The sequence below is a fragment of the Dasypus novemcinctus genome, chromosome 1, assembly GCF_030445035.2.
Source record: "Dasypus novemcinctus isolate mDasNov1 chromosome 1, mDasNov1.1.hap2, whole genome shotgun sequence".
Classification (NCBI taxonomy): Eukaryota; Metazoa; Chordata; class Mammalia; order Cingulata; family Dasypodidae; genus Dasypus; species Dasypus novemcinctus.
The window spans coordinates 39,739,199-39,757,805 of NC_080673.1; the positions used below are offsets into that span (position 1 = coordinate 39,739,199).

The 18,607-nt window shown below is 34.7% G+C and overlaps 1 protein-coding gene across 1 annotated transcript in view; it reads right to left on the reverse strand.

Moving 5' to 3' along the window:
- MND1 (meiotic nuclear divisions 1) overlaps window positions 1–18,607 on the reverse strand; it is a 95,926-nt gene that overhangs the window by 18,113 nt on the left and 59,206 nt on the right. Inside the window, exons 5-6 of the mRNA XM_004471447.5 lie at window positions 12,241–12,315; window positions 8,940–9,054 (exon numbers count right to left, since the gene is read on the reverse strand). Of these exons, the coding sequence (XP_004471504.1) occupies window positions 8,940–9,054; window positions 12,241–12,315 (190 nt within the window). The remainder of the gene's footprint in view (window positions 1–8,939; window positions 9,055–12,240; window positions 12,316–18,607) is intronic.

Sequence of the window (18,607 nt, forward strand, 5' to 3'; positions counted from 1 at the left end):
AAGGCCCCTGGCCATCTCATTCTTCAGCTTCTCCTTTTAAGCTTTTTAGTTTATTGTTTGTCCAAACTGTTATTCATTGCCTTAGGGAGCAGTGAAGTTAAAACTCTTGCCTGTAATTGTTTTAGACAAATGTACCTGAGGGAAGGCTTTAACATAGGACAAATAAAGAAAAGTCTTTCTACTGGTGACCTTCATGGACATCAATAATGACAATTTTTTGAGAATGAGGCTTTGATAGAACTCCAGCCCTGTTCTGCTTCCTCTGGTACCAGGAATGTGGACTTTTATTTTTCAACATTACCACTGAGATGGAGAGGAATGGGAATAGGACAAATTAAAACATTATAAACCTCACTGTTCTTACCGAGATTCATCTGTTTTTCTTGAATAAATGTTCTGTGAACTGCTGTTAACCTTTGGTTAATTTCCAGAGTTCTAAAAAAGTTGATTGTGACAATTTTTGCTGTTTTTGTTGTTGTTGTTTTTGCTCTTATGAAGGGGTGAATTTTCAGAGGATTTACTCTGCCATTTTCACTGACATCTTAGCAGGTATTTACTGTAAGAAAATTTCTTAAGTTCTTCTAAGACTATGAAGTATTTTTTTGTGGGAATTTCTTCTACAACTCGTTCTTCCTGTTCTCACTCAAATAACTGCCAGAGTAGCTGAACTCAAATTGTAATTTTTAAAAATCAGTTTTTGCTTTTACTACTCACTTTTTGGATATTTGCAGTTAATCTTGTCAGTAATTGCTTAATGATATTAATAATTCAACTGGCACAATGAAACAAATATTTCCCACAGGCATTATTGACAAAAAGGTAATTGATAGCTGTATCTACATGAACATATGGATTATGGCTTTTAACAGAAGATAAATTGTATTCTAAAATAAACCAATGGCAAATTTAGGGATTAGGCTGATTGCTTTAATATGGGTGCTAAAATCAAGCTATTAAGAAGAGATATGATGTGGGGGTGTTTTCGGGACTTGGAGTTGTCCTGAGTGGTGCTGCAGGGACAGTTGCCTGACATTGTATGTCCTCCCATGGCCCACTGGGTGGACTGTGGGAGAGTGTGGGCTATGGTGTGGACAGTGCTCAGAGATGTATTCACCAAGGGCAATGAATGTCTTATGATGATGGAGGAGGTTTTTGTTATGGGGGAGGAGTAGTTTGAGGGGGGTGGGGAGTATATGGGGACCTCATATTTTTTTTAATGTAACATTAAAAAAATAAAGACAAAAAAATAAACGAATCCTATTAAAATCAATTTGTGAAACTTATAATCATTTAATCTAGCATAATCTGGACTAACATGATAGCTGAAAGTCTATGAAACTCATCATTAAAATGCACATTTCAAAAAGACTTTTAGGGAAGAGAATGTGGCTCAAGTGATAGAGCTTCCGCATACCATATGGGAGGACCTGGGTTCGATCCCTGGGGCTTCCTGGTGAAAAAGAAGAGAAAGCATGCCCATGCGAGTGCATGCATGGTGAGCCAGTGCCCCATGCAAATGAGTCATGCAGCAAGATAATGACACAACAAAAGAGAAACAAGGGGAGAGTTGAGGTGAAACACAGCAGAAACCAGGAACTGAGGTGGTGCAATTGACAGGGAGCCTCTCTCCCTATCAGAGGTCTCCAGGATCAAATCCCGGTGAATCCTAGAGGAGAGAAAATGAGAAAAGAAGACAACACAGACAGCAAAAACAACAGGGTGGAAGGAGGGGAAGGGGGAAAATAATTAAATCTTTTTTTTTTAAAAAAAGATGACTTTTATTGGGGAAAGGAGACTTGGTGTGAGTAGAAGGTACAAAATGGTGACTCACAGGCCAGTTTTGTATAACTTAAAAATTCTGAATGCTCTTGGTTCTCCCCACTCTCTATTGTTCCACTTCTCCACATCCAGAAGTTTTACTTATTTACATTATTTGCCTGACCACTGAAGGCATCTGAGTTTGCAACCCTTGGGAGAGTTTCAGTCTTGCAATAATCAAATGTGATTTTTTCCCCTCTATAATATACATTATAAAGATGCTTTTACAATTAAAAGCATATTTTCTAACGATCAATTTAAAATAATGATTTGCTTCAGCATATTAATTTAAACAAAATTAAACATCATTGCTCAAATCATTAACTACATGTAAGAAGATACCAAAACCAATGCAGCAATTGAGGACCTGGAATGTGGCTAGTGAGACTGATGAACTGAATTTTTAATTTTAATAAACTTAAATTGCCATATGTGGCTAGAAGTTACTGTATTGGACAGTCCAATGTAGACCATCAAGATAATCTGTTTTCACTTGTCTACTGAAGGTAGATGTGAAGAGAATACAGGCATTCAATTCAGATAAAGCAGCTTTGTGATCCAGTGAGATCCAATAGCTTTCCCCCAATCACATAATCATAGTTCCCATTATGATCAGAGTATAACCCATAGTGCTCCATGTATAAAGCAAATACTTTTCCCCAATTAGTCAATTATTTTTATAGTTAATTAAATCTATAATAAAATCATGCTACTAACTAAACAGTAAGAATTATCGTGTTTTGCCACCCTTAAAGTTCTTTCAGAGTTCTCAAATATTCAACATTCCATGGAGGTGGCAAAACTTTCTTTGAGGTAGAATATAAGAGTAACAAATCTTAATGACCAGAAGGAATACAAGGTATATTGAAAATTATGTTAAGTTCATTAGTACCCAAGTTCCTTATAATCTCTGTTACCCAGCCCTCAAAAGAAGGCTTTCCTATCATTTTACTCAACAAAAAAGAGGCTACCAGATAATTATTTCTTCAGCTTTTAAAACTCCATAGCAACACCCTTACCCGCCCTATCTATTGCCCAAATCCAGTATCTTTTATAACTTTGATCCTCTTCCCTTAAAGTCTCCCCTGGGACCCTGTTCCTACTTCTTTAACTTCTTCTTTAATAATGACTCCTTGCTAGCCTAAAAATATGTTCAAGTCTCTACCTTTCTCTACCTTTAGCAGCTACACTACTTTAAAAAACAATAATCTACAAAAGCTATACTCAACCTTTCCACCTCCCATTATCAACATGGCTTCAATAGTGATCATCGCACTGAAACTACACTAAGTTCACTATTCACATTCAGTCAAATCCTGCAGCACTTCATAGCCCTTACTTACTTAACTTCTCTGCAGCATGGGACAACCCTGACCACTCTATTTCTCTTGAAATTCGTTCTGTAAAGATATTTGGAAACTCTTCTCTCAGAGTTATAATTATTCCTATCACACTTTATTTCCAAGTTTACCCAAATCAGGCTTCTACATTTTTGCAAGAAATACCTACTTTTATTTCCCATGGGCATCTCAAAATTAATCTTTCCTTTCATAAACATGCTCTATACCCAGTTAAGAAATCTGAGAGTCAACCTAGACATTTCTTCCTGTTTTTGTTTAAATAGTCATTTAATATTATTGATTCTACTTCCTAAGTACTACTATAATCTGTGCATTACTTGCCACTTGTCATTGTCATTGAAGAGAAAGGGAAATTTAAGGTGGAAAACCTTGATGAATATCTGCATTGGGGAGAAAAGGCAGGCAGCAAACAAAGGCTAAGTTGACTGAGTGGTCTAAGGAGAAGGAAACTAGATCAGTAGCACATATACCAAAAGAGGATAAAGTTTCAAGAAGGAGATAGTTACTAAGTCTTGCAGAAATTGAAGTGGTTAAAGCCTAAAAAAGCTTTCTAAATGTGGTAATAATGAAATCACTGGAATCTATTATTTTAAATGTTTGTTTGTTTTAATTTATATATAGCCTGCCTAGATTCCCAAAGACTTTCAAACAGCTTACAATATGAGTGTACAATGAAATAAAAATAAAACATACAACTAAACATTTATGACCATGGAAAAGTAGAATAAAAATATTTCAGACATAGTCGGCATGTTGTAACTGGTTGGGTAGGGAGGCAAAAGAGACCAGAACGGAGGTAAAGTGATGAACTCACAGAAAAGGAAATTTTAAGGGATTAGTGGATATATAAAGACAAAGAAGTTCAATAGAAGCATGGGAGTGAAACAGGAAATTAAGAGGCTGAGGTCAGACAGGTTTGTTACAGAGCTTGAGATCTTGGGGTTGCTAATAAAATCTAAGACATGGCCAGGATGAGATTGAAATGAAAATCATTGCAAATAAAGAGGCTAAACAACCATGAACCCATATTAAGGAAAGGCTTGTAAGAGAGGAGAGATGGAGTTATATGAGGTGATGGCATATATTTTAGAACACAACAGATAATAAAGTGATCAGAGCAGAACATCGTTTGAAAGCAGTAATGAAAGAAGGGCTCTCTTTGTTTAACCAAGTTTTATGGAATCGCAGAACTGGTTTTCTTCAGAGAGTTTCAGGTGACATGATAGCTTTAGAAGAAACCTACATTAGAGTTAATATAGAAAGCTAAAGAGGATTCAAACAAAAAATCAAGGAGTTGCAATATATAATTAAAAAGAGAGAGGAGAAGGTTTATGAATCAAGAGGAGGGCTGGACTGGATAACCTCTTGGCAGTTTGAGATTATTTCATGGATACCAAAAAGAGAAAGATTATGTTTGTAAACTAATCTATTTCTCTGGGCGTGATACCCTTTGATTGTATTAAATTCAGTTGTGGGGTCTTTGATTAGATTATTTGATAAGGTTCCTGTAGGGCTTTTTATTGGACTACATCAGAGAACCATGACTCAGGTTGAGTCCCTGCCCCCTTGCTGGGTCTGATATAAAAGAATACTCACTCAGATGCAGAAAAAGATAGCTCTGCATTTTTGATACTGCCATGTGACAGGACAGACTCAAATAGCTGAAGCCCTGTGGAGAGATGAGCTATTTGCCTGATAGCTTACATCTGAATTTGTGAAGAGAGTGGAATAGCTGAGACTAATGTATTAACAGGAAGCCTGGGATGAACAAGCCCTATGCCAAGAGAGAGGTGTATAGCACTGCTTAAGCATGAAGCCCCAATAGGCTGGACCAACAGAACAGCTCAAGAGGAAAGGGTTAGCCCAGAGGTGAAGACTGAAACCTGAAACCTGGGCAGAGATTGGTGGCCATCTTGCTTCACCACATGGCAACACGCCAGAATCAACATAGCTGACTTTGGTGAGAAAGCACTTCTGATGGTGCCTCAGTTTGGACTTTTCATGGCGTGGACCTGTAAGCTTTTATCCTAAATAAATTCCCTTTACAAAAGTCAACAGATTTCTGGTACTTTGCATTGGCAGCACTTTGGCAAAGTAAAACAGCCTTTAAGAGCACATTTAGCTAAGTGCTAAGAATCTGTAATTCAATGAATGAGAAAGGGAGTGATGAAAAGGACACTGATCTTCTCTATTGTATTTCTCTATTGTTTTTCTGTTTTCCATTTCATTGATTTATGCTTTGATCCTGCTCAATGCTCTTCCAGGTTCTCTGAGTAAAAGCTGAAGTTGTGATGGTTGAGACTCTTCTTCTTTAATAATACACAAAATTTTTCAGAGGTAAGGCTTTAGTGGCATCCCGTATATTCTGATATGTTGTTTCTATTTTCACTCTGTTCAAAATACTTTCTAATTTACTATTTGATTTCTTGTTTGACCCATGGGTTATTTGAAGAAGTGTGCTATTAAGTTTCCAAATATTTATTGATTTTCCAGTTATCTGTTTGTTTCTAATTTCATTGTAGACATATAACAGGCTTTGTAATTTGATTTAATCCTATAAAATCTATTGAACTTGGATTTATGAACCAGAATGTATATTTGGCTTTTGTTAGGTAGAGTGTTCTATAAATGCCATTTAGGTAAAGGTGATAGATAGTTGTTCATTTCTACTATATCCTTGTTGATTTTCTCTCTACTTACTCAATTTTTAAAAAGAAGATATTAAAATATTTCATTATAATTCTTGATTTATTTATTCTTGCAGTTTTATTACTTTTTGTTTCATGTATTTTGAAGCTCTGTTATTAGGTGTAAAACTTTTAGAATTACGTCTCTTTACTAAAAATTTAACCCCTTTATCATGAAATGACATACTTAATCATTAGTAATATTCTTTGATATTAGCATACTCATTCAGCTTTCTATTTGTTAATGTTAGCATATGTAATTTCCCATTTACTTTTTATTTTTTGTGCATTTACATTGATACTGTGTTACTTGTTTGGAGCATATAGTTGGGTCTTGCTTTTTTATCCAATCTGATAATTTCTTTCTTTAATTGGGATATTTAGGCGATTTATATTTATTGTGATTGAGGTGGCTCTGTTTAAGCCTACAATTTTGCTACTTATTTTCTATTTGTTCATCTGTTCTCTGTTTCCCTTTTCCTCTTTTTCTGCCTTCTTTTGGATTGGAATATTGTTTATTATGTCATCTTATCTCCTTTTTGTTTTAGGTTAGAGGTTGCTAAAGAGTGTATAGTACTGGTGGGCAAACTATGGCCTGTGGGTAAAATGTGGCCCACTGTCTGCTTAATAAATAAAATTTTATAGGAATACATTCATTAACACATTGTCTATAACTGCTTTTGCGCTATAATTGTAGAGTTGAGTAGTTATAACAAAGAATATAGGGCTTGCAAAGCCTAAAATATATATTCTCTTGTCTTTTCACAGAAAAGGTTTGCTGACCCCTGGTTTATAGTATACATCTTTAATTTATCACAATCTACTTTCACATGATATTTTACCATTTCATGGATAGTATAAGAACCTTCTATCAGTTTACTCCATTTCTTTTGTCCCTGTCATTTTCTATTAGTGTCATATATTTCACTTCGACATGTTATAAACCCTGCACTACATCATTATTCTTATTGTTTAAGCTGTCAATTGTCTTCTATATAGATTTAAATAATAAGAAAAAATCTTATATATTTATCCATGTAGTTAATATTTCTGGGGCCTTTCTTCCTTTGTGTAGATGCATATTTCCATCTGGTATCATTTTACTTCTGTTTATTGTGCAGGTTAGCTTTTGCATGCCTTAAAAAGTTTTCATTCTGCCTTTATGTTTTAGATATTTTCCCTGGGTTTAGAAGTCTATGCTGACAGTTTTTTTGTCCTATCAGTAATGTGAACACATTGCTCCACTGTATTTTGCTTGCATTCTTTCTGATGAGAACTGCTGTAGCTCTTATCTTTGTTCCTCTATATGCACATCTTTTTTGCTCTGGTTGCTTTTATAATTTTCTATTTATAACTGTTTTGAGAAATTTGATTTTGATATGCCTTGGCATGGCTTTCTTTATGTTTTTTCATGTTTTTGTGCTTGTGGTTTGTTCAGTTTCTTGGATCTGTGAGTTTATAGTTTTTATCAATTTGAAACATTTATAAATTTTATTTCTTCAAATATTTTTCTGCTTCTTCCCCACCCCCATCCTTTTTGGGACTCCAAATATACTTGAATTCCTCCTACAGCTCACAGATGCTATTGTCACTATTTTAAAATTCTTTATCTCTTGTATCTCATTTTGGAAATTTCCTTTGCTGTGTCTTCAAGTTCACTAATTCTTCCCTCTGAAAAGTTTAATGTGCTGTTAATTCCATCTAGTGAATTTTTCACCCAGACATTGTAGTCTTCAGCTCCACAAGTCTGATTTAGGCCTTTCTTATATCTTCCATGTATACATTTAATTTTTTTGACAATTGGAATACAGTTTTAATAACTATAATAATGTTTTCATATGCTAATTCTAAAAATTGTCAGTTCTGGGTTAGTTTTGATTGATTATTCTCTTCATTATAGCTCGTCTTCCTACTTCCTTGCATGTTTGGTAATCTCTGATTGGATGGCACACAATATGAATTTTATCTTGTGTGCTGTGTGTTTCTGTATTCCTATAAATATTGAATTTTGTTTTGGGATGCATTTAAATTACTTGGAAATAGTTTGATGCTTTAAAGTCTTGTTTCTTACAGTTTTTAAAATGTTGGGACCAGGGGAGAGGTCAGTATACATCTGATTTACTCCCCTCAATTGAAGAAAGACCTTTTTGAGTACTCTACCTACTACACTATAAATATTGAGTTTTTTTTTCAGCCTGGCTGGTGAGAGAACACAAACTATTCTTGGTCTTTGTGTGAAGGCCTGGCACTGTTCCTTCTAATTCTTCCAGATGATTCTTTCTTCAGCCTTGGGTAGTTTCCTCACATGCATACACTGAATACTTTGGGGGAACGCTCTGCAGATCCCCAGGATTCTCTTTCTGAGCAACTCTCTCCTCTCTGGTACCCTGTGAACTCTAACCACATAGATCACTCTGATTCTCAGCCCCTACTCCTCAATTGGTAAAGTTCCCTAAATAAAAGACATGCCAAGACAGAAAAATATGAAGAAAGTTATACATATTGTTGTAAGTAAATGTACCTTTTTCATTTCCTCAAATACCCATATTTCTGTATTAATATACCAAAATAAAAATTATTTAAAATAAAGCTTTGGCTACTCTGGTTTAAAAGTAGGGTAAAAAACCATTGGTATATTCAAAAGGCAAGTCAACACACAGAATGATTTTCTCCAACAGGCAGACTCTTATATTTTGGTATAATTTTTCCTAGAAGACGATGGATTTATTCCTACAGTCAAGGTATTTGGTGTCAACTTAGCTCCTTCTCTGACTCTTTACTTTCCTAAGCTTACATTTTACATCTTTATCCTACTATCCCACCCACTTTTCCTATAATTTCAAAGTTGCCACAGTTCAATGCCTTAACATAAAGACTTCTCAATGGAAATATTAATGTAATATTTTCCCATTATGTTACAAATACAAAGTTAAAGCACAGTACCAGAAAACTATTTTAACTGGTTTTATTTTCACATACACATGGAGAATGATTATCAGACAAGAAGTATACAGTCTCTTTCATTTGCAAAGTTTAAAACCCTCCATTTTGCATAAGTTTAGTATAAACTTACGTATTTCTTCCACAACTTGTGGATCACATTCTTTGTATTTTTCTACTTCTGCCTTTAGTTGTTCTCTCTGGTCACGAAGGGAAGAAAGCTCCTTTGCTAGCATGGTTCGCTCTTCCTGCATTCAAAATAATTTTATGAACAATTAAGACAAATAAAATGCATACTTTACCAAGTTAATACATTTTATAAACATAACACTTCTTTCTCTCAAATTATGTAATATGTACATACATATATATATATCATAGTATAAGAACAAACTCATTTATCATTTTTCTCTGAAATCTCAAGCATATTTTATAATGCTGAAGAGCTGAATGAGAACTAAGTAGAATGGAATGTTCATAACAGATGAGAGGTTACTGAATATGCCTGTATGAGCTCAAAGATGACTATGTTATCATATGTTAAAAAAAAAAATTACACTGCTTCTTGAGTAGTTTCACAAGATTGTGTCTATAATGTATGTAATATATTATGGCAACATCAGTCATTAAACAACTATCCTTAAAAATATTCTAGACAATTTTCTAACATTTAAGGATGATTAGCCTTTATAAATATTTAAGGATGGCAGATAGAGCAGGGTTGTAGCTTGTGGGTTTCCCCCACTTTCCTTTAAAGGTAAACAAGAACAAAAGCTTTTAAAAAATATGTTCCAATAAATACCATTTGAAATTTCTAGCCATATATCTAACAGGTAGAAGTCATAGTGCTATTCAATTAATAAAAGTATTTAATTCATGTTTGTCAAACCTGAAAAATAAGCCCTAACAAAATTCAAATGCTGATAAAGGCTTTGTTACACTATTATAGGAAATTCTAAGGCAAAACCAACTAAAATTCTAGCTGAAATGAGACTTATCTAAGGACTTATCCTTTCTAGCTTATATTTTTCTCCTTTTGCCTTTAGCTTTTCCCTTTGGTCCTGAAGTGATAAAAGCTCCTTTACAATGGTTCATGTCTGTGCTCTCAAAATATGTTTTTCCAGGAGCCACTAGCCACATGTGGCTACCGAATACTTCAAATCTGGCTGTTATGATTGAGGAATTGGATTTAAGTTGTAGGTTGACACAAAAAATCATGCAGAAAACTGTTTCCATAAACTTTCTTATTATTTACACTTTGTGTTAGTGCAGTACCTTTGTTATAACTAATGGAGAATATTTTCTAATTCTACTATTAACTAAAGTCCCTAGTTTATACTAGGGTTCACTGTGCTGTACTCTGTAACATTTTTACTCTAGTAACATACATACAATCTAACATTTCCCCTTCTAACCATACTCAAATATATTATTTAGTGCTGTGGATTATATTTACAATGTTGTACTACCATTATTACCACCCATTACCAAAATATTTCCATCACTCCAAACAGAAATTCTGAACCAATTAAGCAACCTCAGCCCCTGGTAAACTGTATTCTAATTTCTGACTCTATGAATTGCTTATTTTAATTATTTCATATTGGTGAGATTATATAGTATTTGTCCTTTTCTGTCTGCCTTATTTCAATCAACATGATGTTTTCAAGGTTCAGCCCTGTTGTTGATCATCAGAACTTGATGGAACCGGATTTTTAATGTTAATTTTAATTTAAGTGTAAATTGCCACATATGGCTACTGTGAACCATATTAGACAGCACAGCTCAGGAGAGATTTAAGAGTAAATACAAGAAGATGGCCTGTATTTACCATCTGTACCCAAATTATTCATGCTTCACTAGTAAAAATGAGAGGAGAAAGAGCTAATGAAGAAAGGAGAAGCAGAGTAGAGAACATATGTGAGAATGTAGTAATAGCTTTCCAGACAACCTGACTTGGAAGCCATCTCAGATAGTTACTAGCACTGAAACCATGGCCAAACTACTTAGGCTGTTTGTGCCTCCAGGTCTTCAACTGTAAAAAGGAGACAGCAGTAGTAGCTACATCCTTGGATTGTTGGTAGGATTTGGTGAGAAAAAAAATTACACCTATGTATACAAATAATATACATAGATGTTATATATATAAAATGTACAGAACAGTGCCAGACTGTCTTGCTTATAGTAAGCAGATTATAAATGTTAGCTATTTCATCATCATCACCATCACAACAAACAATATTTAGAATAGGGGTAGGTATTTCTGAAAAATCCTGGCAGGTGAGCTCAGAAGAGCACAAAAGGTCATTGTTCTCAGGAGCCTTTCTGAACTGCTGCATTCTTCTGACAGCAGCAAACTAGGGTTGTCGGAGGTGGTTTTTCCTAGTTGCACTGGTTCTGGTGTCCGAGTATCAGCAGGTGGCTGGCAACTTCTGGGCATGGGTATGTCACCTAATAGTCGAAAGTGCTTCTACAAGTTCTTGCCAATATCAAAGAAAAACAAGAATCAAGTCAGGAAGTGGTAACTGTTACCATCAACTGAAGAAGAAACATAGCAGCTTTAGGTTATGTGTAGAGCTTAGCTTCCCTTGAATATTCTTCAGAAATTACCATTCTCCAATTGCTATCTGTGACTGTGCTGACTATTCCTGTGAAAGAATGTATGTGAAATAACTTTACAAAGCATAAAGCCACATAAACCTGTGATGTATTAATATTCCTTTCTACAATGTGGTAAGTCTTAGTCACTTTCTTTCACAATCAAGTAATACAAATAAGTTAGCACTTGAATATGTCTAGAATAGAGGCCTAAATGGAACATAGTTAGTAGTTAATGTTGATCTTCAATATTTTTAAAGTCATAAATCCAAATCTGAGATAATGATGAAACTAGAAAACAAGGTGATCTTTTAAAATCCTTAATACACTTCAGAAAACTTTACATTTTAAAAAATGAAATGATACACCGATATTCATTTAAATAATTTAAAAAATATTATGAGGTCATAGGTTTACTAGGTTGACAGCACTGTGCCAAAATTTAAAAAAAGACAAAAATATACATAAATTTTCATATAGTGCTTATCATGTTCCAGGTCCTCTTGAAAGTGACTAACAAATATTAACTAATTTAATGGTCATAATATCATGAGGTAGATTTTATTATTTCCCATTTTACAAATGGGAAAATTGAGGAGCAAAGAGTTCAGATTTTTGAATCAAGGCAATCTGCCTCCAGGGTTTATACTATGCTGCCATATTAAAATAAAACAACAATAAATGTGGGTTCACAATTAGTAATACTACCAGGTTAAATGTTCGTGACCTTTCCTGGGATCCACTTCCCATGAAGTAGAAATGGCACCTTCCTCACAGAAGGCTCTGTGTCCTTAATCAGAATTGTTATCACTAACAAATATAAAGACACATCTTACCGTCTCATGTCGGCCAACTTTGGCTTTCTCAATACTTTTCTGCAAGTTTGCTTGCTTTTGGCTCCCCTCAGACAACTAGACAACAAAAAACAAAATGTCAAACACCTTAAACCAATAACCCTTCCTTATTATATTTTCTAAAGAGTTTTCTCAACATTATAGTTTCAACCACATACCCGACAATCTATATCCTGCCATAACCCACTGAATAGACTAGGAGAGAGTGTAAACTACAACTTAAATTATAATCCATGCTGTGTATATGGGAACCTCTTATATTTTTTATTGTAACATTTTGTGTGATTTATGTATCTTTAAAAAAAAATAATAATTATATATATATATACATTTTTTTTAATGGTATTCTAAGATAAACTTACTTCTTTGGCCCAGGTCAAGGTAACAAAAAAGTTTGACTACATTGGAAACTTGCATAATTCGAAAGTTCAAGGGACCATGATCATCAGGATAGACTGAAAAAAGGTTTAAAAATTTGTTCTTGGGGAGCAGATATGGTTGAAGAGTTGAGCACCTACTTCCCATATGGGAGGTCTGGGGTTTGGTTCCCAATGCCTCCTAAGAAACAAACAACAAGCAAAACAAACAAACAAAAACATCTCAGGGGAGCCGATGTGACTCTGTGATTGAGTGCTGACTTCCCACCTACAAGATCCCAGGTTCAATCCACAGCCCCCTCTACTTGAAAAAAAAACCCCAAACCTTCTTACTCCATGCAGAAAAATGAAAAATATGCTCTCATTCTTTCCTACAGTCATCATTTATGAGGTATCCCCACCCCAAACCCAACTGCATTCTATTTAGTTAGAAATTAAATCTGAAAAATTTTTTAAAAATCTGTTTTCTACAAATTATCCCTTCAAATTACAATTTACTTCTAACTAAAGTCTTTTTAAAATACCCTAAACTGATGTTTTCTTGTAGACTTATAGTATTGTGACCTGTTCATTAACACAGAGTAAATAAAAAATACATACTTATTCTTAAATAAGTTTCTTTATGAAGAATTACACACTTCACATATTAAGTTCTCATGGAAGGAAAAAATCTGTTAGCCTGTTGCCATGAGTGTTATGAATCTTAAAAGTGACCAATCTAAGCATTTAATTCGGTTTATGAAATACATAAATTATATGTGACTATGGATTAGATAATACCAGCATAAAGGCACCTTAGGCAGGAAATATGCATTAGCATGTGGCTAGGCCCATACCTAAGAGGACTTGTTAAATTCAGAAAACTGCTTTCCATTTTTCATATTATTACTCTCCCCTGGCTTTATGACTAAATAATTACAAGAAATTCCCAATACTAAATTCTCCCCCACATCTTTTTCTATAAACTAGCTAGAATTTTCCGACTCATTTGATTGGATAAGGGCCTTCATATGAGTCTGAAATTCCTCCCACATTCCTGATTTATAAACATTTAGAAAATAATTGACAACTGGATAAATTTAATCTATTTTGCTTGACTACAAGAAACTGAGGTTTCACAATATGATCTAGTTATACATCATAGACGAATAACACACAGATACCCTTTTTTCCTTAAAAAAAAAAAATACACACAACAGAAATATTATCTTTAAAAAGTTGGTAGCTTTACTCTGGCTTTAAGAAATATTCCACTTTCCAATGTATAAAGAAAGCACTGTAAGCTTTCCTTTAATAGTTCTCTAGTCACTGTTTCTAATCCATAGCACGAACAGGATCTTTGGTGATGCCAAGAAGACGCCACCACCAAACCAGTTATACCTCTTCTTGAGAGCAATTATCTTCATAAGTTAGAAAGAAAGTTCTGCTGTAGACTTAAAAGCCAAAATAAACTTTAAGTTTCTAAATTTAGCAAGGGGATTGTATTTTATAGCAAAGGTTGCCATTTATAAAATAAAGTCATGTTTAAGAAGTTAATATTCTGTCCTGAATGATCCACCTGAAATAATTAGTAACAATATGCAATATTTAAATTAAGGGGTAGAGGATTTTTTTCCCTATTAAACAAACACACACATATACACTTTTATCAATATACCATTTTTCCATTTAAAAATATTTTAAATAAAAAGCTAATAACTGCATAAAACAAGTCAATAATTTAGGGATACATATCAATTAAATCATGAAGTATATTTTCAGGTACTGTAATATGTCTTTCTATAATTATTTACAACTGAAAAGCACTTGAAAGTGAGCTCATTCAGGAATTTCTTAACTCTGAATGTAATCTTATGTATACTAAATATAGGACACTCAACTTATGATTTATCAATTCAAGTGTCTTGATAATGGAGGGAGACACAATCTAAATGATTTTATCAAACGGAAAGCTTCTGCTGATTACCCTAAGTACTGAAACGATTTGGTTCAGCCAAAAGTGAAGAATTTCAGTTTTCAAAAATCTCAACTTCTAGAAACAATGATATGTAATTCTTAAGAAGCTGCCCTTCCTGTCAGTTTTTCATCTACACTTGCGTAAGAAACAATACTGTCATAGTTCCTAACATGTACCTTGGAACTAAACCAAATCCAGGCCTCAAGTGATAAGAGCTGAGATTTTTAGCAACCTTATAGATATTACCTACCCAATAGCTCTCAAACTTTGCATGTACCAGAATCACCTGGAGGGCTTGTTAAAACACAGGTTGCTGGGCCCCACATGAGATGTTAAATAGGAGGTGTGGGGTTGAGACCCAAGAATATACATTTCTAACATGTTCTTAGGGGACGCCGATGCTATTGGTTGGGGGCGTCTTACTTTTGAGAACAAATGATCTGAACAAAAACCTGTTTTCTTGCAGTGGCAAAAAAAAAAAAAAGCATATTAATATATGAAGGGCTATCACCTGGTTCATCACCAAAAATAATACTAAACATTCTTGTCTGAACTAGTATCTTGATACTTCTGTCTTTAAGACCCAAATTTACAAAAACAGAAAAGGGGTGAAGCCCTCTATTTAATAGGCTGTCACCACAAAATTCCTTTAAAGAGCAAAATCTGATACATTTCTATAAAGTAAAATCAGAACCAATGATATACTGAGTCCATTTACAACTTTCATTAAAGCAGTAACAATGATTTAAAAAAACCAATAACCCAGAACAAAAAATTCTCACTACTGATAATGAGTAAAAACTGGACCTCATCTTTAGATTTGAGGATCTCACACAATGCTTCTCTGTAATGCATTCCTGGCCACCTATACAGATACTCAGGGCTAAGAAACATAATACCACCATTTTCTTGAGGGCTAATTCAGAGCCTGGAGGAACTGCCTATTCATAAGAGGAACAGAAAGATTGATTCAAGCTGCCCTGCAGAGGAATTCTGATTTATACTTTTTTAGAAGTAAAAAAATTTTTAAAGTATTACGCGGAAGAATAAAGAGGTTTTCATAGGTGGGAAAGAATGTCAAGGAACAGAAAATGAGGAAGAGATAATAAGCAAGAGGAAAACAAGATGACTCTGCTAATATGTTCTGGAAAAATAGGCTTTATGTCTTTTGTTTATCCTTAAAATTTTAAAAAGCCAGTATTATGTAAATTTTATATATTAAAAGTCTTTTTAGATTATCTACAGCTTTAAAATGTGTGTATCCTTTAAGCCAGTATTTTCAATTAGGAATCTAACATAAGGAAACATTGAAGACTATAAAGACATTTAATAATAAAGATGGAAGCTATATAAATGATAAATCAATATTTCATGGTATGGATGTGCCCCATTATGCAGCCAAGGGAAATGTATTGCCATTGGAAAATATTCAAGAATAAACCCGAATTAAAAGTGGGAAATAAAAATGTGGATACACTGGAAAAAAAAAAAAAGCAAGAGAGTGAACAAAATTTAAACAATGAAATCTCTGCGATGTGGAACATACGTTAAAATTCTCTATTTAATGAACAAACATAACTATTACTTTAAAAAGTATTTTCCTTTTATAAGTAATATATGAATGTATTGACAAAAGATTAAAACACAAGCACATTCTAGTTTTTTGTTTTTTTTAAAAAGATTTATTTATTTCTCTCCCACCCCACCCCCCACGCCGGTTGTCTGTTCTCTGTGTCTGTTTGCTGCATCTTCTTTGTCCGCTTCTGTTGTTGTCAGCGGCACGGGAATCTGTGTTTCTTTTTGTTGCGTCATCTTGTTTTGTAAACTCTCTGTGTGTGGAGCCATTCCTGGGCAGGCTGCACTTTCTTTCACGCTGGGCGGCTCTCCTTACAGGGCGCGCTCCTTGCCCGTGGGGCTCCCCCACACAGGGACACCCCTGCATGGCAGGGCACTCCTTGAGCGCATCAGCACTGCGCATGGGCCAGCTCCACACGGGTCAAGGAGGCCGGGGGTTTGAACCGTGGACCTCCCATGTGGTAGACGGATGCCCTAACCACTGGGCCAAGTCCACCACCTCTAGTTTTCAAAGATTCAAAAAATGTATATGTATTTAAGCATGAAAATCCTCTTTCACCTCTCCACTTCTGCACCATTCCTTTAATCCCTTCCCCAGAGGGGATGTCTAGTGTACATCTTCTTCTTCTTCTATTTCTTTGCTTTATATTCAGCTATGGACTAATATAGGTAACATTTAAAAACATACATAGGATTATCCTTTATGTAATATTCTGCAAATTACCATTTTTGGAAAAATTTCCATCTTAGCATATGTATGTAGGTCTACTTCATTTGTTTTTGTTTTGTCTTTAAAGGTCTACTTCATTTGTTTTTTGTTTTGGGGACTGAACTGGGGACCTTGTACATGGAAAGCAGGCACTCAAACACTGAACTACATCTGCTCCCCTTCCCTGCTTTTAGGAGGTACCGGGGATTGAATCCAGGACCTCATATGTGCAAAGCAGGCACGAAACAGAGCTGTACCTGCTCTGTTTTTTATATATATATATACACACACACACACACACATACTTATATGTAAATACATATTTTAGGAGGCTCTGGGATCGAATCCAGGACCTCGTACATGCAAAGCAGGTGCTCAATCACTGAACTACACCCACTCTTGCAGGTTTTAAAATTTCTACATACTATTACTTATTATTCCACTCCTTTTTAAAAATTAATAGCTATTTGTTTTCAGTTTTTCATTATTACAATGTTCCAATACCACCCATCATTTGACATATATCTCTGTGCACTCATCTAAATATTTCTGTAAGATAGATTAGAAGTAGAATTGGGGAAGTGGACGTGGTTCAACTGATAATAGTGTCTGGCTACCAAATGGACGGTCTAGGGTTCAATCCCTAGGGCCTCCTGACTCATGTGGTAAGTTGGCCCATGCACAGTGCTCTGCACACAAGGAATGCCATGCCACACAGGGGCACCTCCGCGTAGGGGTGCCCCACACGCAAGGTGTGTGCCTGCAAGGAGAGCCACCCCGCGTGAAAAAAGCACAGCCCACCCAGGAGTGGCGCCACACACACGGAGAGCTGATGCAGCAAGATGACGCAACAAAAAAGAGATGCAGATTCCCAGTGCCACCTGATAATGCAAGCAGGCACAGAAGAACACACAGCAAATGGACAGAGAGAGCAGACAATGGGGGGGGGGGAAGCAGAGAGAAATAAAATAAATCTTAAAAAAAAAAAAAAAAGAAGTAGAAATGCTGGATCAAAGGATTTGAATATTTAACTTATAACTTCGTTTTATATTTTACCAATAGTATATAATAGGATCACTCCCTGCAGATTTCCCAAGAGATAATTTAAAGACTTATAATCTGATGGATGAAAAAATGACACTCCATTATTTAAATGTCTTTGATATTTAGCATCTTTTCATATATCAATCATGTACATTTCTTCAATGACTTGTTCATTAATATCCTGTTATTTAAATTTTTAAAGAACTGTTTACATGTAGTAGATACAAAACAAAGTAATGCTTTCTTATAAATGCTAACTGTTAACTTTTTAATGTTATATTTCAAAAATAAGAGATTTTATTTCTATGTAAATCCATCAATCTTTTATGACTTCTAGGTTTTGTGTCTTGTTTAAAAAAGCCTCTCTTATCCTAACATTGTAAAATTAGTTTCCTTCCATTACTTGCAGAGTATTCTTTTGATGTTTTGCTCTTTTAAAGACCTGTAGTTTATTTTGGAAATGGTATGAAGTAAGGCTCTAACTTCAAATTTATTTCAAATGGATATGCAATTAACCTAACAACTCTCCACTCAATTCAATAAGGATAAGATATGGCATCTCTATCATAAAATAATGCAGATGTGCCTGCTTAGGACTTCTGTATACTGTTCAACTTATCTGTTTCTGTATTACTGCACCAATAGCAAGTTTTAATTGCCATAGGGCTGTACTTGTTTTGATATTCC